The 25629-nt window shown below is 36.1% G+C and overlaps 1 protein-coding gene across 1 annotated transcript in view; it reads right to left on the bottom strand.

The window, feature by feature from the left end:
• mib1 (E3 ubiquitin-protein ligase mind bomb 1) overlaps positions 1 to 25629 on the bottom strand; it is a 515003-nt gene that overhangs the window by 15832 nt on the left and 473542 nt on the right. The window contains exons 18-19 of the mRNA XM_090415624.1: positions 22507 to 22585; positions 2453 to 2539 (exon numbers count right to left, since the gene is read on the bottom strand). Of these exons, the coding sequence (XP_090271750.1) occupies positions 2453 to 2539; positions 22507 to 22585 (166 nt within the window). The remainder of the gene's footprint in view (positions 1 to 2452; positions 2540 to 22506; positions 22586 to 25629) is intronic.

The following is a 25629-nucleotide window of genomic DNA, read 5'->3' as shown; positions in this document are numbered from 1 at the left end:
AGAAATATAAGATCTGATAATGTTGGAGTCTTGACAAGTAACAGACTGATTTGTAGGAAAATTGTAGATAGGAAGTTAGTAATGATGTAATTTTTTCATGTAGTACTGTCATATCCTGTACACCCCTTGAGGGTACATGGCAGGAATTTGATGATGATGATGAGGATGGTTCAAGACAACATTCTCCTAAGTTTTGAGAAATGAAGGTAATTTTTTGTCGATTAAGTTTTGAATGAGAGCAAATTGTTTTGAAGCTTTCCTTGAACAAGCATTTGTTCAAGGAAAGCTTCAGTGGTGATTTTATTTTGTTCCGCCAATTGGGCCCCTGATAAAGAAAACATATATGAGGGGGGGGGTTGGAAAGTTCTGATAAACACCTAGACCAAAATGATATTAAAGTAACTGATATAACCACAAGAAAGAACACACAAAAAGCAGAGTTATGAAGGTAACTTATGCTTTTATATTCTTATATCCTTGTTTGTTCTTTCTTGTGGTTATATTATTCCTCGTACTTTCTTTCTTGTGGTCATTTTTGTTCTAGGTATTTTATCAGAACTCCCCCCCCCCCCAAATAGTCTCCATTTTCTCTGATATTTGCCTAATTGGTTGTCAAGTGAATAGCATCTTTGCTCTCCAAGCTGTGTGTTCAAACTGCAGCATGGTACAGATAAATTTCATTGTGTGAGAACAATTACCATGTTACTGGAGGCCTAAACTGACTTAAAAAAGTCTTATCCTTTCTTTCACAGTTACACAACGTTTCACATTCAAATAATTATGAAGACAACTACCAGGTTAGAGTAATAACTTCGATTTAATATAAACCAAAATAATTATCCAATTTCGATCCTCATCAAGGTGAGGATCGAAATCGGATCACATCTGCAGCACGCATGCACACACACACACACACAAAGAGTTAAGCTATATTACAATATACATGGTATACTAAAGTAACCCTAATTTGGTCAACTATTAACACTACTGGCCTAGCCTTTGGTGAAAAAAACATTCCAACAAAGCTAGAGCTCTGTTAACCTGTTGGCTAAGGTTTTTAGCTTAGTGATGTAATCCCCCCCCCCCCCCCCCCACACACACCTGAGATAAGGCCAGTAGTATTAGTGGTTGACAAATTAGTGTTACTTTAGGATACGACATGTATTGTAATGTGGCCTACCTCAATACTCCACTAAGACCCATTGTAGATGGAATTGACTCTCCTACTTGTAAGTTATCTAAATATTTAGCAAAATTATTAAAATCTTTTACAGGCTCTTCTAATTCTTACATTAAGAATTCCAAACACTTTGCTTCCACGATTAAAGACACATCTACAAGATGATGAAATCTTAGCCAGTTTTGATGTTCCCTGTTTACTAATGTAAACAGAAGCAGTATTATTTCTTTTACAGAACTAATACTGCTTCTGTTTACATTAGTAAATAGATAAATTGTCTTAAAAAAAAAAAATTAAACTCTTAAGTCATTGCATAAATTTGGGATAATTCATTTTTGAAGACATGATCTAAGAGCAAATTATGGGTTAGACATGGGAAACAACTCTCTATTCTCCTGTACTTGTAATTATATACCTAGAAGCTTCAAAGAAAATACCTAGTGCCGGCTCTGTTTACACTATAAACAGAGCCGGCACTAGGGTCTTTGCCGCCTGCATGCAATGTCTATCTAAGTGCCTCTGTAATGATCCGGGCGTGTGTGGTTCTTTTACGATAATAAAAATTTAAATTATTTGAAATTTCTTAATTTCAAATTTCGATGAAAGGTGAGTTAGCTGGTCTCATACGTAGGTAAGGGGTTTTTTGTTCCCCAGAACAGGCAAACCAGCCCCATGAACACATGCATCTACAGACATAGGACACATTCAGAGGCATAGGGATAACCACCTTATCCTCAAGTTACGGTTGCGAAGTCCAAGAATACTTGGAAAGGTCATGGGTGCTTAAGTGCCTGTTAGGACCACTACTAATAGTAGTAGTGAATACTGTTAGCCCATTTTCAGAAGAATGATAAAAATGAATGCCACAACATAATGTGGAATTTTATAGGAAATTCAGTAGGAACCCCCTTCAACATCCATCCACCTTACAGTCCTAATCTTGCCTCAAGCAACTTTTGCACCTTGGTGGCAAACATTTTGCTGATGATCACGAGGTTGATAATAAGGTGTGAAGTTGGCTGAGACAACAAACAAAAGAATTCTATGCTGCTGGTGGTTTTGAAGGACTGAGAAAGTGATGGGACAAGTGTATAGATGTTGAAAGGGATTATGTAGAGAAATAAATGTTTTTTCAAGGTTTGTATTTCACTTGTTTTTTTATAACCGTTCATAACTTACTTACTGGCATCTCTCTATATATTCAGTAAGTAAGCAACTGTCGTTCAGTATATCTATCTCAGATTGTGGTGTCTATAATTTATGAGTACTTACCTGTTCCTCCACAACACACAATGAAAGGAATAACTTTATCTATTTGTGCACGGCACTGAACACATTTTTTCATCAGAGCTGCACATCCTAAAAGTATATATAAAGAATAAAATTTCATTTTAGTTTCCTTTATTTAATTGCAGATTATTTTTAATACTCATACTGATATAAAAAAAAACTAAAAACTAAAAAAACATGCATAAAAATGTTGTTTACAAATACATTTTATGAATGTCTGGAAGGATCAGCAAAAATGCTATTCTACAGGAAATCTACTATAACAAACTATTTAATTTGTCATTGCAAATTCCTAAAGTGAGCATCAACTGTAAGCAGGAGCACTGTACATATAGATGATTGTTTAACAATGTGTGTGATCAATATTGTTGTCAATGTGGTCAATCTACTATAGAAGATGAGCACCATAGTGAATACCATTAAAATGAAGTGTTGTGTTATTATGTATGGAAAAGACCTGGTCCAAGTACTATAGAACTAATACTATTTTGACTATTGCAAAGGATAAAGGCACAAAACCATCACTACACTACAACAGAAAACTGAATTTCATCACAGATGATGTCGTAAAATACAGCTGTGAGAGTAATGCTGGAAAGTACAGCATAAAATTATTTGCATTTTGTATTAAATCTGGAAAATAAAAGAAAGGATGAAACAAGAATCCCCCACACCAAACACACACTTTTTACAGTAATTTCATATTTGGTATTGTATTGTTCTTGATAAAATAAAAATTTATCTTTGTTTTCAAAGCAAAACAAATAAGTTGAATGGGAAGATAAGTCAAAGTAAACCAGCATTCAACAGAATAAAGAATTTTGACCACCACACTTTTACAATGCACACTGCACTTGATAAAAAGAATTACAGACACAAGAATACACTAATAATAGAACACAAAAGATTAGCAGCGAACTGTATACTGACAACAGAACAGTATAAGAAAGAAAAGAACTCAGAAGAGCATATTATAAAAAATGAAAAAAAAATCCAAAACTAATTAAGTACAGTTTCTGGGAAATTCCCATGCTACTCCTCTTAAACACTATTAATATAATTAATAAAATTATATTAATGTATTTGCCATAAAATGCAATGGAAATTCTATCAATGTCCACCGCCCACCTAATTTCCGAATGTAATGTTGGACGTTCCAAAACTTACAAATTAAGCCACGCCTCCGGCCATTTAGCGACAACAAATGCCCAAATTTGGCAGATGCAACTTGCAGCCATGACATAGCCCTACAGTCATTCCCACAAAGTTCCAACGATGGTCAGACGATGACCGAAACGGTCCACACCCCGTAAACCCTTACCCCAGTTTTCACATAAGGATACCCTTCCCCTTCGTTTCCCCCCCCTCTCCCCACAACAAAATAATATATATATATATTTATATATATATTATTAATAGTAACCCGGGTTTCCAAACTTATTTCCTGTGTCTCAAGCACATCCCCATGTTCTCCCCCCCCCCCGCCCCATTTACATACAACCTTTCAGCAAGAGCTTGGATTTAGAAGGCATCTTTAAACCAAAAACAAGGTATGTACAAAATTTTTCCACATTTTTTATTCTGCCATAATTGCCTTCTATACTCGCCCATAATGCCCTAAAAAATATATATATATATATATATACCCTTTTTGAGTTATGTTAGCCAATGTATTAAATATAAGGGACACTCCTAAACAAAAACAGTCCAAAACTAATGTTTAAACTTTGAAATGTTACAATAATTGAGAAGGCATTTTGGTTGAGAAAATAGTGGGGAGGACATCAAAGATCACAGGAGTGATATTTGGATTCATAAAAAGTAGCTTACAGTTTTTATAAGTGTGTGAAATGCATGTTACGAAGGCTGATTTGTGGAAGGAGAGAGGGACTGGAATGTGTATGTAGGAAGTGCTTTGAAAAGAAGTGTTAGAAGTGTGAAGAGGATAAGATATGCAACAGCAGAGAGTTGAATGGCAAAAGGCAGGAAGATGTGAAAAAAAGTTAGCAAGCAAGAGTGAATCCGTATGAATGAAAGCATGAAAGAAAAGTGAAAGATGAAGAGAATAATGAGAGGGCAATGAGAGATACAATGGTTGCAGAAATGCCTGGTGTGACAGAAAAGTGAAAGAAGACACAGGTTTGAGTGAAGAGTATGAAAGAGAACAAGACGGGATGTATATACACTTCATGATAAAAGGATTGTTTGATCAGCTGCAAAATCATGATCCCTGGGGATCGTGAATTTGCAGCATTCTGAAAGTCTGTGAGTCTGAAAAGTAAAAAGTTATAAATGAGTTGATGACACAAGCATATGCCCCCTGGCGAGCTATATTGGTAGTTCTTGGCCTTTGGGCTGAAGTTCTTCTGATAAACATTTCCCAAATTTGGGGCAGTCTCATGCATCCAAATTTGTTGAGGTTTGGCATGTTCCTAAGGGCCGAGGCTGATTCCATGAATAGTCTTTCATACTTGAACTTGCTGCGGTGTATTACTGTGGCTTTCTTCCATCTTATTCTGTCTCGAGTATCCAGATGGGCTCCCAAAAATAAACAAAGAAAATGTGCCATTACGTCCCATAGTGGATGGCATTGATTCCCCCACTTACAAACTAGCCAAGCATTTAGCCAAAGCGCTCTCACACTATACTGGCAATACACCATCACACATAAAAAACTCAGCCCACTTCAAAGCCAGTATAGAAAACCTTACACTCCAACATAATGACATAATGGTCAGTTTTGATGTCTCCTCCATATTCACGAATGTCCCCCTCAAAGAAACCTTAGAGCTAATCCAAGCTAAATTTCCTCCCGATATCTCAGCCCTATTTCAGTTTACAATGAACTCAGGCTATTTCATTTGGCAGGAAAAATTCTACAAACAGATAGAGGGGACAACCATGGGTTCACCACTTTCCCCACCCTTGGCCAACTTCTTCATGGAGACGTTTGAAGAGAAAGCCTTAAACTCAGCCCCACAAAAACCTACCATATGGCTTCGCTACGTTGATGATGTCTTCGCTATTTGGCCACATGGCCCGAATTCACTCCTCTCCTTCCTAACACACTTAAACAACCAACACCCTAGAATCAAATTCACCCTGGAAAAAGAGGAAAATAATAACCTCCCCTTCTTAGACACACTAGTCACCCGCCAACCTGATGGAACCTTGGTTTTCTCAGTTTATAGAAAACCCACCCATACAGGCAGATACATTCACCAACAATCCCCCCCCCCCTCACAACAATATGGAGTTATTAAAACATTATTCAACAGGGCAAAAATAATCTGTTCTAATGATCAAGCCCTAACCACAGAACTAAATCACATCCGTGACACTTTCTCAGCCAATGGCTACCCCCTCCAAAAAATACTTAACCCGGTTATCCACAACCCACCACCCCCTCCCCTTCACAATAAAGATTACTCTAAATCCATCACCATTCCCTACATCCGAGGCACCTCAGAAAAAATCAATAAAATCTTAAAAAAACATGACTTGACCACTTGTTACAGACCACATAGAAAACTGGCATCCCTTATCCGCTCCACCAAAGACCAACCACTTCCCCTAGACCTACCTGGTGTATACCAGGTCCCTTGCAGCTGTAAACTGTCCTACTTTGGCCAAACAGGCAGGACAGCAAATATCAGAATCTCAGAACACAAGGATTACATCCGATTTCACCAATACAGCCACTCTGGGCTTGCAGACCACGCTCTGGATACTCGCCACAGAATAAGATGGAAGAAAGCCACAGTAATACACCGCAGCAAGTTCAAGTATGAAAGACTATTCATGGAATCAGCCTCGGCCCTTAGGAACATGCCAAACCTCAACAAATTTGGATGCATGAGACTGCCCCAAATTTGGGAAACGTTTATCAGAAGAACTTCAGCCCAAAGGCCAAGAACTACCAATATAGCCCGCCAGAGGGCACCATCAGGACTTTAGGAAAACGCTAGCTTCCTAGCTTTAGTCTCATTTGCTGTTATTAGTACTTGTGTGCACGTGTCTTAGTAGTAAGTTCCCAAGAAGATGGCAACGTGATGTTCGCCGAAATATCGGAAAGTATAAATTAAAGTTTATTTAATCTATATTTCTAGTATACGCTGTCAATTCCTTAAATATTAGTTATCATGTTTAACCAGCGTATAAGCCTCTCAACAAGAACAAGCATATGATAGAGGCAAGTTGAGAAGAAGAGCTATGATTGCAAATAAGCCAATAGACAGGTTGTGCAGGATGAGAGGGCAATGAGAGATACAATGGTTGCAGAAATGCCTGGTGTGACAGAAAAGTGAAAGAAGACACAGGTTTGAGTGAATCCGTATGAATGAAAGCATGAAAGAAAAGTGAAAGATGAGGAGAATAATGAGAGGACAATGGTTGCAGAAATGCCTGGTGTGACAGAAAAGTGAAAGAAGACACAGGTTTGAGTGAAGAGTATGAAAGAGAACAAGACAGGGTGTATATACACTTCATGATAAAAGGATTGTTTGATCAGCTGGAAAATCATGGTCCCTGGGGATCGTGAATTTGCAGCATTCTGAGTCTGAAAAGTAAAAAGTTATAAATGAGTTGATGACACAAGCATATGATAGAGGCAAGTTGAGAAGAAGAGCTATGATTGCAAATAAGCCAATAGATAGGTTGTGCAGGAAGAATAGTGTGGAGTTAGTGGATGTGTGAAATGAGTTCAATGAATAAGAGGACTTTTATATGGCTGATGATTTGCATTTGAATGAACTTAGAGTTAGGTCTAACAGATAGGCTTAGGCGTTGATGGTTATTCATGACTTATTTTTCATGGTATTAACAACACCACAAACACTTTTATCAACAAGGATGTTTTATTAATGCTAATATTTCGCTGATTTTCAACTCAGCATCATCAGAGCACAACACACATGTAAACGCGACAGTGAGTGAGTGAAACAATATAACTGCAAAAGACAAAAGATCTAAAGTCCTATTTTTGGCGCCCTCTAACGAAAAAAAAAAAACCCAGCAGTTATCCAGGAGTTTTTCTTAGGATAACCGTCTCCCAAATTTTTGGCAAATTAATGCAACCATATTTGTTAAGGTTGGGAGAATTCTTCAAAGCCATTGCTGACTCAAAAAATAATCTTTCAGATCTATAACGACTCCTAAATAGCACATTCGTTTTCCTCCATCTAATCCTGTGTGAAGGAGTCTCCAAAGCATGGTCTGCCAGTCCCGACTTGCCATAGTAATAGTAGCAAATGTTTTGGATGCTTTTGTCACCTACCTAAACAGCCAACACCCAAAAATTCACTTCACAGTACAAAAAGAATCAAATAACTGTTTACCATTTCTTGACACATTAGTCACCCGCCTTTCAGATGGATCACTATCTTTTTCTATTTACAGAAAGCCTACACACACAGGAAGATACCTACATAACCAATCACATCATAATCCAGTCCAACAGTACGGCAATTCAAAAACACTTACACACAGAGCCAGAGCCATTGTTCTAACGATACAGCTCTGACCACTGAACTGCAGTACCTGCACCATACGTTCTTAGCCAACAGCTACAATCCCTACAAAATAGATAAAATATTACATAGGCCCATTACTCTGCCCTCCCCTAATACACAAGAATACAACATGACCATTTCTATTCCCTATATCAGAGGTACATCGGAAAAGATAGCCAAAGTATTGTTGAAACAAGGCCTTCGCACCACCTTCAAACCTCATGTCAAGCTGGCAACTCTGATCTGCTCGCCAAAGGATAAACTTCACCCTTTAGCACACCCAGGAGTGTATGAAGTTCCATGTGACTGTGACTTGGCCTATTATGGGCAAACAGGAAGATCAGTGAACATCCGCCTGGAAGAACATGAAAGATACATTCGCTACTATTACTATGGCAAGTCGGGACTGGCAGACCACGCTTTGGACACTCCTTCACACAGGATTAGATGGAGGAAAACGAATGTGCTATTTAGGAGTCGTTATAGATCTGAAAGATTATTTTTTGAGTCAGCAATGGCTTTGAAGAATTCTCCCAACCTTAACAAATATGGTTGCATTAATTAATTTGCCAAAAATTTGGGAGACGGTTATCCTAAGAAAAACTCCTGGATAACTGCTGGTTTTTTTTTTTTTTTTTTTCCCGTTAGAGGGTGCCAAAAATAGGACTTTTAGATCTTTTGTCTTTTGCAATTATATTGTTTCACTCACTCACTGTCGCGTTTACATGTCTGTTGTGCTCTGATGATGCTGAGTTGAAAATCAGCGAAATATTAGCGTTAATAAAACATCCTTGTTGATAAAAGTGTTTGTGGTGTTGTTAATACCGTGAAAAATAAGTCATGAATTAGAGTTAGGTCTTTAGAAAGTGTTGTTCAGTGAGGGATCGGAAGTACAGAGGCAGAAAAATTATAGTCTTTATGGGGGAACACGTGTGTGTGTAGGGGGGGGGGGGGGAGAGAATGCCTACATAATCATGCACAAAATGAGAGATAGAATGGTTGCAGAAATTTTTGATGAGTAGTAAATTTATGCCCATACATAAATTGGCATCAGTATACATAAACTGCAGTAACCTAATGCCAGAATCACCAAAAAATAGGAGAATAGTTTTTGGCATTCGTTAGTTCAACTTGTCTAAAAGTTCTAGGCATTAGAGAGACTTGGCTGATGGTGAATGAACAGATGGGAGAAGTGGTTTTGCTAATGATGAAGCCCAAAAGAGGAGTGCAGCAGCAGAAAGACAGGGATAGAGAGGACAGTGCATTTAAGGTTTTCTGGTGTGATATAGTTGGCTGCTCATACAGATCAGGGAATGAAAGGAGAATGTAGATGGCATTCATCAGCAAATTAGCAGTGACAGTAGAGCTGAGCAATAATTATGGTGGAATTCAACTATGAGGACCCAGACTGGAAAGAGAAACATTCACAGGAATGCAAGGAACTGGAATTTATCTGATAACAGATAAATACTTGAAATAGCATCAATGAACCTGGAACACAGATGCTGAATTTTCAGTTAAGAGATCATCTTCTTTTCAGCCATTTTCTGTCCAGTGCTGGACGAAGGCCTTCTCCTGCAGTTCTTTCCACCTTTCTCTGTTCTTTCTTGCTGACCAATTTTCCCCAATAATAATAATTCATCACTCCACCTTCTTTTAGGACGTCCTCGGCCTTGTTTCTCTTCTTTTGAAATCCAGTTCGTTGGTATGGTGGTTCATCACTCATCTTCTCTTCTGGATAGATGTCAGGCCCATTTCCATTTTAGTCACTTATGGTGAAAAATGATGTCAGTGATGTGAGTCTGGCTTCTTATCCAGGTGTTTCGCTTCTTATCTTTTAATGTGATGCCTAGAATCAACCTCTCCATTTTTCTTTGAGTTGTTAGTTTATTTGGCAGTGCTTTTATTAGTGACCAAGTTTCACAACCATATGTGATGACTAGAAGTATACACTGGTTAAATGTCTTCCTTTTTTAAACAGAGTGGGATATCATTGTTTAGAAAAATGCTTTTCAATTTTCTGAATGCACTTCAGGCAAGTTGAACTCTCCTATTTATTTCCTTTTGGGGTCCACAGTTTAGATCAACGAGATGACCTAAGTATGTATACGAAGAGACTCTTTCCAAGAAATTGTTTTCTATTATTATGTTTTTTGGTGTTACAAAATGATTAAACATGATTTTAGTTTTTTCTCTGTTTATTTTTAGACCGACTTTTCTGCTTTCATGATATAGGTCTTCTATCATCATATTAAGGTCTTCTGGAGTGTTTGCAAAAATTATAATATCATCTGCATATCTTAGGTGTGTTAAGTTTCTGTTATTAATTTTTATACTGAGGTTTGTCCAGTTTATATTATTAAATATTTCTTGAAGAACTGCTGTAAAGATTTTGGGTGATAGAGTCTCCTTGTCAGACACCTTTTTCAATTGATATTTTATTGCTACTCATGTGAAGTTGGATTGTTGCTGTATGCAGAAATACAATTCTTATGCCATGGTACTGCCCCATACTGGTTCCTAAATTTGTCATAATCATCTACAAAATAGATGATTATGACAAATTTAGGAGCCAGTATGGGGCAGTACCATGGCATAAGAATCTGAAGGGAAAACATTTTAGCAGTGCATGGGAGATAGTCAAGGGGATAATAAATTTAGTTTAATCCTTTATCCAAGTGTGGGCAAACAAAGTTTGCTCCTGAAAATATCTTCAGGACTGGGGTAAGGTAGTATAGTACAACACCGGGCAACTCGTAGCAAAGGGGGACCAAGCTAACACCACTCCTATCCCAGTATCTCCCATAATGCAAAACACATCTCCTTGCAGATATGTATAATGTTATTAATGGCATTAAGGGAAGGGCCACTACCCAGACCAGTTTCGACCCTTATTGAGGTCTCTTCGGTGAGAGCCAGGCCCAGAAGTAGAGATACCAGGCAGAAGCAATAGTGAGGTCATCTTTACCTATAGGAGTTGCCAAAAGGTGTACCACCTTTTTATATAAATTGCTACGAGTTCCCCGGTGTTGTACTACCTTACCCCAGTCCTGAAGATATTTTCAGACGCAAACTTTGTTTGCTCACACTTGGATAAAGGATTAAACTAAATTTATTATAGTCTAACCAAGTGAAAAATAAACTTTCAATAAAGAGGTAACAGACTGTGTATAACCAAAGTCAGAAGAATAAACTGGGTAGGAGTTAGATGGATGAATAGTATCATTAAGTGAGAACTGTCAAAATAAAAATTTCTGGAGGATATATAAAGAGAAAGGCAACCAGCAAGCTCATAAGCAGTATGCAAGGCACAGGCAAAAAGGATGACCATTATAGTAAGGAAAGCAAAAGCAGATTGGAAGGGCAAACTGAACATGCCAAAGAAAATCCCAAAGAATTCTTTTGGTATGTGGTGAATAAAAGAAAGAACAACTATGGAAGAATAACTTTAATGATTGATTATAGAAGGGAGGTAGCAAAAGCAGATGAAACAGTTGAATTACTGAGTGATCATTTCACAAAAGCTCACCACACAGGTGGATAAATTGGAGGTGCTTACATTGTGTCCATTAAGTAATTTGATTGATTTTTTTACAGGACAGTCCTTGGAATAAAAGTAACAAATGTGTTTATAGTTTTGACTGCTAGAGTGTGTTGTAATCACAGGTGCAACTTTGAAGTCAGGTGACAACCGTTGAAGTAAGTATGTGTGTGAGTGGAGCATGTCAGAAGTTGCATCATGGAGCAAAGAGCTGTGATACAATTTTACTGTAAATTAGGAAAAACTGTTACAGAAGTGTACCAAGACCTAAAAAAACTTTACAAAAATGACGTCTGAGCCATGCACAGGTATTTTGCTTGTTAACATTTTAAGAGGGGGAGGGAGACCCTGGAGGATAAATCATATGCCAGGATAATGGTCAATGTTTTTTTGCTGCTGCTGCTGCTGGAATTATCCACCGTGAATTTGTTCCTAAGAGCATCACAGTGAATGGTTAGTATTATTTAGGAGTAATGCAATGTCTGTATGCCTGCATGTGATGTATTAGGAAAGAACTGCTCCACAACAACAATTGGTTTCTGTTGCAAGACAACACGCTGTGCATTGCCTATGAAGCAGTTTCTAGCCTCAAAATCAAACCCCCCCCCATCCATCAGAGTTGGTTATCCTCAGCTCAACACTAAGGACATCCAACATAGGTGTGACCAGAGACTGAAGAAGGTTCCCAGTCAGGACTTCCACCATGCCATTGAACACCTGTACAACAGATGTAAATATTGTGTAGAGTTGGAGGAAAATTATTTTGAATTTGTGTAACTGACAAATCCAAATATAGTTCTTTGTGTTGATATAATAATTGTCTCACTTCTTAATGGGCACACTATGCATTGCAGAATCCTAATGCAAATATAGTCATAGAATTAAACGGAATATCAGCTCTGTGTATTACAAGAATATGCATGTGGATTGACAGTCCTCTGACCAAACTGTTTAATTAAAGTCTACCTTTAGGAAAGCGTAGTGGATGATTTTACCCTCTAGGAAGAAAGAAAAACCATTACACTGCATAAAGGAAGCACCAAGACAGAAGTATCAAATTACATACAAATCAGGAGTGATTGTGCGGATACTGGAGAGGCTGATAAAAGGCAGAACTGGAATGGGTGCACAGGAACATATTACTCTAACAAAAGCATGGTTGTTGTGAAAGGTATATCTTGCCTTAGTAATTTGCTCATTATATTTTTTATAATCAGGTGACAACTGAGTAGTTGGATTAAGGAAATGATCACACAGTGATAATGCTGGACTTTTTAAAGGTATTCAACAAGATATCACATGGAACACTGTTACATAAATTGAAGTAAATTGGATAGCATATGACACTAGTGATAAGAGGGGTGGCTGATAGATATGAAAGAGTAGTACAGTGGTGGCGAACCTTTTTATGTGCGGGTGCCAAAAGTTTACATATTGAGTTGCTGACGTGCCAGCGTGTGCCAAAAATTTACAAATCAAGTTGCTGATGTGCTGGACAGTTTTTAGTAGGGGAAAAATTAATATAAAATTAATTAATTTATTTATTAATAATATTATATAATATTTTATAAATAATATTTTATTCTATTTATAATATTATTCAGTGTAAAATTTATTATTGTATTATTAAATTTAAACTGATTTTAATGATATTGGTTTGGGGGAAAAAAAACGGTACTGAGAAAAATATTTCTGCATTGTAACTCACCATAGAGGTCACCTGAGCAGGGGAAGCAGCAGAAGGATGTCAACTTGTCAGCAAAATGCTTATCGTTATTCGAATATAACTTGTCTTTGCTTATAACTCGCACCCCTGATTTTGTTTTATGAAAAAAGATATCAAAAAGTTTTGCATATTACCTCGCACACGAAAAATCTTTAAACATGTTCACGTCGAGGCGATCCAAGTGGTAACAATACGCCCTCCCCAACAGACATTATACTGCAGATGCAAGAAAAACAAGTGTAGTTTTATTGTATCCCTGAATAAGGTACAGAGGCTTTTGCAGTCTGTGTAATATATTTCTCAACAAATAGTGTGATTCATTAGTTAGCACCGTTTTTATTCCAGCTGTCTCTAATTGCACTATTATTATCCCCCCCTCCTCTCCCCACACACAGAAACTATGCTGTATAGACTTATGGTTTTCTCTGACACACAGTATCTAACTAAAACCCTATTGTCAGTTTTTCAATTACATTAAATAAGTGTTTGTTTTATCGCATTTGAAATTCTCGATTACGACAGATCACAAAGGCTAACTTCAAATAAAATTCTACCATGAATTGAAACATGCCATATAATTATGGCAATCATGCATCCCTTTTTTAAGAGGACAGTCCTTTATTTCACTGCTCTGTCCTTTAGATTTTTTTTTTTTTTCTAAAATGGCCATTTTGTCATTTATTTTGTGAATTGAAATAGTAAATTGAATATTATTGCCAACATATTTAAAGATGCAATTCATAAATTTTACCCAACCTGCATTGATTATTTAAATAACTGGGACAACTGTTTCATGGAAATGAAAGTCTTTGAATGGGTCCTACTACGAGCAATCCCTCTGTGGGCAAAGATCGAGGAAAGTGTTTTGTTCATTTCCAGTCACTGGAACTTAAATATAAATGACGGTGAACTATTTGATGAAGTTTCGTGTATTAAAAGTTATGTCAAATGAAAAGATCAATGAATGGCAACAAAATGATGAGTCATGCTGATGTAGATGGGTTGAAATTTTTTAATATTTCGCAGATAAGCATGTATCTTTTAAAAACATTTTAAAAATCATTGAATTTTTCTTATGTCTGACTGGATCTAATGCCCACACTGAACAAGTATTTTCATTAGTGAATAATACGTGGACCAGTGAAAAAACCAATTAAAAATCGAAACATTGAAAGCATGAATTTATACCAAATGGAACTTTGACATGAATTGTAACAGTTTTATGAATTTTTAAAACACAAACCTGATTTATTAAAAAATTTCATTCTCGTGAAAAGCATCAAAATTAAAAATTTTTAAGTAATAATATGATTATTTAAAATGCTATGTATATGATTACATTTTACAATAAATGTTATAAAGCTTTTCAGTTTTAGTGAAACAAATAAACACAACCTGTTTTTTTTTTATTTATTTATTATGAAACAATTTCTGATTTGTTCTTTATTTTCTCCAAAAAAATATGGTCACTGTACATATAATGCATGTGTGAGTTTGCTTGCCAGCTGAAATGCAAACAAGCAGGAATAAAATTCAACCAAGGATTGAAACTTTGTGTGAGTTGAGCCTGCCGGTAATATGAAGTTCCGTCGGAACGACAAACGATACCCTGTCGTGAATGTGTTAAAACTAAGAAATACATAGTGAATGTTGTTATGACAGACTGAATTCCATAACATCTGAATCCGAATTAGCATTTCAACTCAACACTTGTCAGTTGCCTTTGTCTTTGGGTCGCGTGATCTTTTGTTAATACCGCACCAATCATATGCATGTGTTCATAGCTTCTCTCTCGTGTAAAACAAAATTTAACTTGTACGTATTGTAATAACTAAAAAAAAAAATTAAATAATTTATAATCATATAAACTTTATAATTTACAGGATATCACCTGTAAAAAATTCTCGGACGTGCCACTTTCTATGGAGTAGTATATGGGGGAAGTGAATCCAGGAGAAAGCGGATGACCAGTGGCATACTGCAGTCTCTGTACTTGGGCTGCTTCTATTTAATTTGCATATTAATGATTTAAGGGAATTATCTAGAAGTTTGCCAATGATGCAAACCAGGGTAGAGTGATAGTGTGTCCCAATTTATGATTATTAGGCTTTCAATTATCCTTACATGTGAAACTCTACTTGTCTTTATCCAAATCTCATCTATATATGAGATATCACCCAAATACAGATATTCAAGCTTCTTCTCCCCTTAGTGTTCCTAAATATTTTTTTTATACTATGCCTTTCAGGACATTTAGTTTAAGATATAAAATTCAAAAACAAGGAGCAATTACCAAAATATGTCTGAGTGTGAAACTAATATGCAGTCATGACCTTTATCTCGTAACTTAACAAAATCCCCCCCCCCCCACGTGATTAGGTTCGAAAGTTTTTACAAGTGGTGCATTGAGCAGCAATCTCAGACAACTGTATTTTCAATGAACAAAAGTTTATTGAACTCTTAAACATGGTACAATTCAATTATTATCAAATAAAACTCAATTCAATACTAAGAATATAAAATACAAATTAACACTAGCTAAACACATTAGACTACGATCCTATATGGGAATTTGCGATCATGCCGCCATAACAGTTTCTATACATACAAACATATATATAATCCCAGGACTAATTAACACTTTACTTAACCCTTTACTAGTCTAGTCTGAATGCGCTATAATGATGCTGCATTACCTTGGACATATATAATCAGTTTCCTCTATCTAACTTACCAAAACAGGGTTTAAACTATCCTTTCGCTCTGCTAATACACTCTTTTAAACCCTTAAAACTCTCTTAAATAAAATACAATGTACATGCTTAAATCTCTAGGCACATGAATACTTTTTAATTAATAGTAACAAGCTTGTCCTAGTATAATTCACATTAATCCCCTCAACTGTTCAGTAATTGAACAATGATTACAGTTGCATACGATTTGAATTGACACAAGATTTTCAGAGTACCTTTTGACTTGGGTCTTCTAGACCGGTCTGTACCTTTTTCTGATTGTACTTTCCTAGGACGAACTCTTCTATAATTTGTCACTCCTAAGTTCCTTTGGCATTAAGATGGGCTTTCACGATCTTTACTTTACATGCTTCAATCAAGGACACACACAGGATCATCTATTCTATGGCTGTAAACTTCACCACGTGGGCACTGACTTCTCTATAGATTTCTTTCTGTCGTTATGATCACTGGGCAATGAAACACACTTACATTATCTTCTTCCTTTTTAACTAAATGGCGTTCATCATTTCTTACAATAGGAATATGGAATCGAAATCCCGCACACTTTGTTTCCTTATTGTGTCGGATGGAGAAAACTCCTAACCCGTCACTCAGGAAAACCGCATGAGACCTATACGAAGACTCGTGAAGAAACTCCGAGGGAAAAAGCCTTGTGTGTGTGTGTGTGTGTGTGGGTGGGTGGGGGGATCCTAACCCTTTTATACGATGACCCCCCCATACCGGCACCTTCTTCAATTTCTTTTCTTCCTCCCTTACCGGAGTCGATTTCACTGACCAATTAGAGTGCCATTTTTCTACCAAAACATCCTGCGGTCTGTGTGCACGCGACTGACATGTGACGACATCTCAATTTGGGAATTATGACTTTGAACTATAGTCTTTTGTTTAAACTAACCTCTAAGTTACCTATACTAAATTAATCCCCCTTCCAAAATTTTCTAAGAATTAACATGAATCCTAGATCTCTTATTTCAAGTGTAAAAACTAGCCTTTCACATACAAAATCCTATGACTAATCTTCTTTGCTTTACTTAACCTTATTTTATCATATCACAACTGTAATAAAATCCCTTCCTTTTTTTTATTTAGTTCAACAACCAATTTCAGCTATAATTTTCACTTGGATGCAAGCATATTTTCTTTCTTATAATTTTATGTATTCATTACTTTCAAAGGTTCTTAATGATATCTGCTTAGGAACAAGCATGCTTACTTAGTTCTTTATACAGATTTTTTTATTTTTTTCTCTGTTACACCATGATAACTGAAATTTTCACATTCTTAAGTTATCAGGGTGTAACAATAGCCAATAAAGATGTTATAGAGATCTTGCAGATGACCTAAAGAGTTCAGCAGAATTGACAAAAGATTATGACTACTAGTTTAATGTGGCAACATGAAGGGCTAGCCTCAAGGACAAAAGGATCCAATCAAACCATAGGTATGTGAAGAAGCAAGAAAAATTTCTTTATACTTAGTTTCTTTTTTTCTGTTATATTGCCTGAAAATCAGATAAGATATTTGGTTATACTTTTATCAAATATATTATCTGATTCTTTTAGGGTGCTTAAGGGTCAAAGCTGTATAACTGAGAGGATATCTCCACCTAGCCTTTAAAGGAGGATTTAACCTTTTGAGGAGAATTGACTATGGCTTCTGACCTATTGTCCAATCCTCACCTTCTCATGGTGCACTCCATTAGGTATCTACCTGGTTACTGAATGAATGAGGATAGGCTGGCAATTTGGGATTTAGCCAACCAAACTGTATTCTTATTGGATTAAACCACAATGTAAAATGATGGTACAGTATGACAGCTAAACAAAAGTCATGAGAAGACTGATAAGAACATAGGAAATAAATATCAGGATGGTGGCAAAATATTCGGAAGGCTGTTGAAAAAAGTTCAGAAATGGAGGAAAGAGTGCTGTAAAAGAAATTAGAGATGATAAAAGTGACATGAAAATTGGAGAAAAAGATATCCTTGATGTATGGAGTAATTACTTCAAAATATTGCCAAATGAAACAAGCAGTGACAGCACAGTGGTAAAAATCAGACAACAGGCATGCAATCAGGAATACATATCCACTTGAAGTAGAAAAAGGCATCAAAAGCATGAACAGTGGAAAGGCAGTGGGAGTAGATGATATATGACCAGAAATGCTCAAGTATGGAGGTATAAAAGTCTTGTTGTCCTGCACTGCACAGTTCAGAAGGCCTGAACAGAGGTACGAATTCCAGATCACTGGAGTAGAGCTTTCATAGTACCCAAATATAAAAAGGGAAATAAAACTGAATTGAAAATTACAGAGGTATTTCCCAACTGAGTGTTAATGGTAGGATTTATGCAAGTATACTTGAGAAACGGTTAAGAAGGATTGTGGAAAGGAAGCTGAACTGAACAAGTGAAGAACAAGCTGGATTCAGACCAAACAGAGGCTGTCACTATCAGATTTTCACTTTACGACACACAGTTGAGAAATCATGGGAATATAACAAAGATCTGTATTCAAGTTTTGTAGACCTGCAAAAGGCATATTACAAGGTGTCAATAGAAAAGCTATTCAAAACGCTACAATATTGTCAATGGGACACTATATAGCGAAGTACAGGAAGATGATTTGATGTTAAATCTGGTGTCAAACAAGGATGTATGTTATCCCCTCTGTTATTCATTATCTATATGGATAACATTATCAAGGAAAGCAGTATTAAACCTGATATCAAAATTGGAGATGTTAATCTCAGCTCTTTATGCAGATCATGTTACACTTTTAAATAAGTTCAGTGCAGAATCTTTGGGATTCCCTGACTAAATTGAGTAGCTGTTGTTGCAATAGGTTTGGTATGAGGATCAGCAACAACAAGACAAAGACAATGAAAATAGGCTGAAACATTGAAAATATCAACTGCATTGGGAATGGAGAATCTATAGAACAAGTAAAACATTTCAGCTACTTAGGCACAATTTTTATAATGAAAATGGCAAATTAAATATGGAAATAGACAACAGAATCAACAAAGGGCAGTATGGTAGGAAATACAGGAAGATGGTTTAATGTTAAATCTGATGTCAGACAAGGATGCACATTATCCCCTTTGTTATTCATTATCTATATGGATCACATTATGGTATGGTATGAAGGTCAGCATTAACAAGGCAAAGACAATGAAAATAGGAAGAACCATTGAAAATATCAAATGCATTGTGAATGGAAAACCTATAGAGCAAGTAAAACATGTCAGCTACTTAGGTATGATTTTTAGTGAACATGGTAAATTAAATATGGAAATAGACAACAGAATCAACAAAGCTGGTATGGCAGGAAGTCAACTGAATAAATTTATATAGAATAAGAGAGACATTAGTCAAAACCCTAAATTAGCTGCATACAAGACAATGTTGAAATCAATTTTAACTTATGGATCTGAGAGATGGGTTAGAAATAAAGCACTTGACCAAAGACCAGAGACAACAGATATGAGAGTCCTGAGAAAGGTTAGCGACGTGAACAGATGGCATCAATGGCAATATCATATTAAAAACGAGGAATATTAAGAAAGAACTTCACATTGTTAGCATCCAGGAATGTGTTAGTAGAGCTAATCTAAGGTGTTATGGGTCTCTTAAACAGAATAGGAGAGGAAAGATTAGAAAACAAAACTGGGTCTTTTTTCTCTGCCAGGTTGGAAGGGAAAAGGCCCAGAGGAAGACCAAAATATAGGCAGATTGATACAGTAAAAAGTGTCTTACAGGACAGAAATATAAGATCTGATAATGTTGGAGTTTTGACAGATAACAGATTGATTTGAAGGAAAATTGTTGACAGGAAGTTAGTAATGATGTAAGTTTTTCATGTAGTACTATCATAATATCCTGTGCACACCTTGAGGGTAAATGTCAGGAATATGATGACGATTATCTGATTTATATTCTTTAATAGCATGTCTTCCTGATGCTTAATTATCTTAAATTAGGGACCTCACCAAAATTATTCCCATTGGGGCCTAGTATTTCTTAAGGCTGGGAATGGCAAACTGTAAAGTTATGCATTTAGGAAGAAGAGATCACAAGATGAATACTGTCTTTATGGAACTGCAATGCAGGAATTTGTGAGGGCAGGAATTTCAGGTTTGTTGAAATTTAGACAGCCTATTGTAAACACTAAAACAACTCATCAGATAGCATGAATGTTGAAGAACACAAACACTGATAACTTGGGATAGGGGAACTTATTCCTCTTTACTGTACATAGGTAGTCCGGATGCCTTGAGGATGAGGAAGGATCAAGAAGCAAATAGCCAAGATTGTGTCAACTCTAGGTAATGCTTCCTATGAGGATAGTTTGAAGGTCTGTGTATTACAAAGGTTAATTGATAAGCAGATATGATAGTAACATATAAGTTTATCAAGGGGTTTTATAAGATTGATACAGAAAACCTTTTTCAAAGTTAAAGAGACAGTCAGAAAAAGAAGGAAGCATATAGAAAGTTCCTGACAAATACATCAACTTGTACTCTGAGAATATACAGAGAGAGAGAGAGATGAAAGAAAGTGAAGCACTGTGTAAAACTATTTAAACATAAGTTATGGGAAAACTCTGGTAAGAACATAGGTGGCAAAATAGTCTAATGTTTCTGGTAAGATTTATGAGAGTATACTTGAGCAAAAAGTTAAGAAAAATTGGGGAAGAGAACTTTGGAGAGGAACAAGCTGGGTTCAGGCCACAGAGAAGATCAAGAGGAGATTTTTACTTTAAGACATATAGTTGAGAAATCATGGGAATATAGCAAGGATATTAAAGTTTTGAAGAGGCATGTGACAAAGTGCCAAAAGAAAAAAATGGCTCAAAATGCTAGTTCTATGGTATAAATGGGACATTATAGCAATGCTGTCTATACTTGAGTTGTAACTCAGCAGCCAGAACTGAATTCAGTACAGGAAGATGATAAGATGTTAAATTACTTCTGTTTTGCTAATTTTAACTTTCTTATAATTTTCCCTTTATTCTTTAAGAGCACCTGCTGACTTGCCAAGTGCTTTCAATGATTTTATTTTTCCAGTTCTCATTTTTATATCCTTCCAGACAATTTCACCTCATAATTTATACTTGACAAGAAATTATATTTTTGTTTAATCTTATATCCAAGTGTACACAAACAAAGTTTGCATGTTGAGCACCTTCATGACTAGACTATTTGTTGACTTTGCATCAATTTCTTCAGCATCCCATAATGCACAGAACACCTCCTTTTGGATGTATATATTGCTATGAATTATGGGAAGGGTCACTACCTAGACTGGTTTTAACTCTGAAGTCTCATTAGTGGGGTCAAGAACCAAGAAGACAATAAAGTTGACTCAATGCAGATGTCATATATTTTCCATATAAAAGTAGTAAAATGCCATCATCATATTATTAAAATACTCTGTGCATCAGATACAGTTCAGAGATCAGAGATAAACTTTACATCAATTGCCTCAGTATTTTGAAAATTAGAAAAGCAGATATTTGAAGTAAATGGAAAAGACAAAATCACAGATGAAATGACAAATTTAGACAGATTAATTATGTGATAGTCCAGGGGTGGCCACAGCGTGGATCTCGGCTCGCATTCAAACATCACACGGCTCTTCACGATCTACCAGGAAAAAATAAACAAAAAGAGAAGAGGAGACAACAAAAAAGAGGAACAAAATAAAAAGAGAAGAGAGAGAAAAACAGGTCAATAAAAATTACCGCAACAAAAAGTTTAACTGGAAATACATTAAATGACATCTACTTTGAACAATTAGAATAATTTTAAAGTTGAAACACAATAATTTTAGTAACTTATGTACTAGTAGAGGCTTTCCTTTCCTCGTGGCTCCAAAAGGACAAGTAGTTGGCCGCCCCTGTTATAGCCTATACAGGATTTATCAACTGAATAGTCAAAAAAGTTCAGTTCACGAACAGTTATATGCGAGTCTTCACATCTGGCTTGAAGTCTAGAAATAATGAGGTTTATTGTTATATTTGCTCTATATGAACTAAATATGCATATTAACAGAACGCTATAGCTGTAAATATATCTGGCTGACTCATTTTTTAAATTAATCTCTATTGCTCACTGAAATAAAAGAAAATAAAAAAAAAACAGCATTTATATAAAATTTTTCAGTCACATCGGCCCTGAACTAATATGCAGAAATCATATTAGTTCAGAGAGAAAAAAAAATGTTGTATATAAATATCATCACATTTCAACTATGACTCCTTATGACCACCTGCATATATACTGTATAAAAAATATCTGAAATGATTGGGATCCCATCCCACAGGCTGGCAGAATTCTATTGCTAGGTCAGATTATAAAAACTTATATTTCCCTGATGATTGATATGAAATATGATATTATTAATCTCAGTTTCTAGGAACAAACCAGTGACTTATAAATGCAAATTTAAAGTTTGAAATATGGCATGCCTAACAAGAAAAAAATTAATATCATCAATACTCACCATCACATGCACACATGTGACCACAAGGTTTAAACAATACAGAAGCTCGCTTATCTGAACATACAACACATTCTTCAATCTAAAGAAAATAATCCCAAGTAATTAAAATATAACAATAATTCAGAATAATTTAAATAAAAAAAAGTTAATCCAAATTTAATTTAGGACAATGTATGTATATTTTTAGGGATTTAGTTTGGGAATATACTTAAATGCTTGAACATTTTAAGTGTTAAAAGTGTAAAATGGTAATGTTTGGATGTAATATTTTATTTTAACACTTTCTATTTAATGAATTTTTTTTTGAATATCATTTTTGGAAAATGCTCAATCTGTCAAGGTTAGAATAGGTAATATACAGCATTTTGCAAATTTTCATTCATCCTTCTGATTCTGTAGTTTTCACAAAAAACTACAGAATCAGAAGGATGAAAACATACTAGTTCATATCATCAGCCAGAAGGTTTTTATTATTATTATTATTATTATTATTGTTCCGGGCAACTCCAAGGAGTCGACAGACTCATCGAGGGACTAACATCATGTCAAGAACAACTATTCGACATTCACACAGTATCTATCATACCTTGCCTTGAACTCATTCACGGTCGTAGCACCCACAACAGACTCTGGAAGCTTATTCCACTCATTCACTACTCTCCAAGTAAAAAACCTAGCTCTAACACCCTTGTCAACCACGCTCTTGTCCAGCTTCCATTCATGTCCCCTAGTCCTCCCACCACCAGTCATATTTTCAAAAATATCTTCTGGATCAATCTTATAGAAACCCTTCAGTAATTTCGATGTCTCAATCATATCACCCCTCCTTCGCCTATCTGCAACCCACAAATCTTCAACCTATTCTCATAAGGTTCATTCCACAGACCTGCTATCATCTTGGTCACTTGTCTCTGGATCCTCTCCACTTCCTCCCCATCACGAAGAAACCCTGGTGCCCAGTTATGGGCACCAGGGTTTCTTGTCAAGGTTTAAGGTTTAATGTCAAGCAAGCTGGGAAATGAAACAACGTGGATCCTCTGACATAATTAAGTTATTATAATATAATGAAAAAGAGATCAGAATGGAACAACTAGAAGTTTCTTAGTCTACATTTATCTTTCCTTGGTTGGCTATTCATATGGTATGAATAGCCAAATTTGTTTGCAACAGAGATGGTTCATTTGTTAATAAAGTGGAAACAGAAGATAAAGAAATCTGGTGATGAAATGTCGAGCTATTTCCTTGAAATGTCAAGAACTACTATTATTGTTATCTGGGACTCTAATCGGCTGAGATTAGAGCTGAGATTAAAGAAAAATGTAGACTAAGAAACTTCTAGTGTGAAACATATAACCTCTCCAAGCCAAGCCAATAAAACAACATCACGTGGTGTGAAAATGCTTCTTCAAATCCTGCCATATATACTACTGCTACATACCTTTTTCCATGTGGATAAAATACCAGATAAATGGAGGCCTGAAGTGGCCGTTGCTATTTCTGTGTTTGTTCCTCGTTCAAACTTAGTGTGTACTCCCTGCTCCCTTTAATGCACTGCAGCTGAAGCTGACTTTTATCATCACGACAAGCATGCTGTAGGACCAAGAATCTTCCTCATTCATGGGTAGAGCTGTAAAGTAGTTCTGCAGGCTACCAGATACCAGACAAGAATGTGCCTGATGATAATGGATCATAAAGAGCTTCCCAACGAACTAGTAAATAATTCTACTACCACTTATTTTGGCAGACCATACCTGAAATGTGGGGGTGGGGTTATCCAAGCATAGAAATATGCAGAAGGCATTGCTGAGGTCAGTCACTGATAGCAGACTGGAAATGTACTCTGTGTCTGAGACACATCTGCAGGTCTTTCACCTAAACACTGAATGACCCCCCTTCCCACACACACACACACACACACATACACGTTTAACTGTTTCTTCAATCATCAACAATGAAAAACACCAAATTTTCATCACCAAGCATAATAGACTATAAATAAATAAGGTAACACTAATATTAGGGAAAAAATCTCCTATCCAATAAAAAACAACAGCAAGCAATTATAAAATTAAAAGTTCAAGCAAAATAATAATAACAAAAAAAAAACCCTACAAGCATCCATACAAAAACTTCCACATTCACCTCCCTCTCATTCATGATCTTTTGCACCATTACTGACAAGCATCTAACAATTATTTCTCACAGAAACTATGACAGTCGCCACAATTACTGTCCACCTCAACTACCTAAACTATGCTTTGCTTGTCTATTACAAAGCTGGCGCTTGCTTGCTTGATTTTCAGCAACCCTAAAACCCAAACAGTGAAGTCATCTTCTATCAGAATTTCAATGTTCAAAATTCAAAATGGCTTCTCTTCTCAATTCTTTAGATCAATCTCCAGATTGATCAGAAACACTGCAGCTATTAATGCTCTTATAAATATTATCCATCTACCAATCAGAATATAAGATAATCCTCGCCATCCCTCCAAACATTTCCTTAACTAGATCTCCAGCTTTGCAGCTAGCCCACACCATATCTTATAGCAACTACAAAACTATTAAGAAATCCATATCTGACTAAAAGGATCAAATGCACAAAACTGCATTTGTGATGTCCATTTGTGGTGAAAGTAATGGAGAAGTCATATTTATCTATATGAGTTGCCAAAGAGTGTCACACCCTATTATTAAAATTCTCTGGATTAGAGATAAGTTTATGGAAGTTTTTCACTTGGCTATGCTACTAATTATATATTGGGTTTTATCCTTTATCCAAATGTTAGCAAACAAAGTTTGCACCTGAAGTACTTCCAGGACTGGTGCAACTTGTTATAAAGGTGGAATATGTTCTCACCACTTGTCTTAGTATCTCCCATAACGCAAAATACATCTCCTTGTGGACATGTGAAATGTATAATGCTACGCATTAAGGGAAGGGCTACTACCCAGACCTGGATAGACCTCAATAAAGGGCAAAACTAGTCTGGGTAGTGGCCCCTTCCCTTAATGCATAGCATTATACATGTCTGCAAGGAGATGTGCTTTGTATTATGGGAAATACTAAGGCAAGCGATGAGAACTTATATCACCTTTACCATGAGTTTCTCCAGTCCTGAAAGT

The sequence above is a fragment of the Typopeltis vanoorti genome, chromosome 3 (assembly GCF_054136105.1).
Source record: "Typopeltis vanoorti isolate ZY-2024b chromosome 3, IOZ_Tvanoo_1.0, whole genome shotgun sequence".
Taxonomy (NCBI): domain Eukaryota; kingdom Metazoa; phylum Arthropoda; class Arachnida; order Uropygi; family Thelyphonidae; genus Typopeltis; species Typopeltis vanoorti.
The sequence above is the reverse complement of the archived record's forward strand: the minus strand, read 5'-3'. Positions and strand labels throughout refer to the sequence as shown.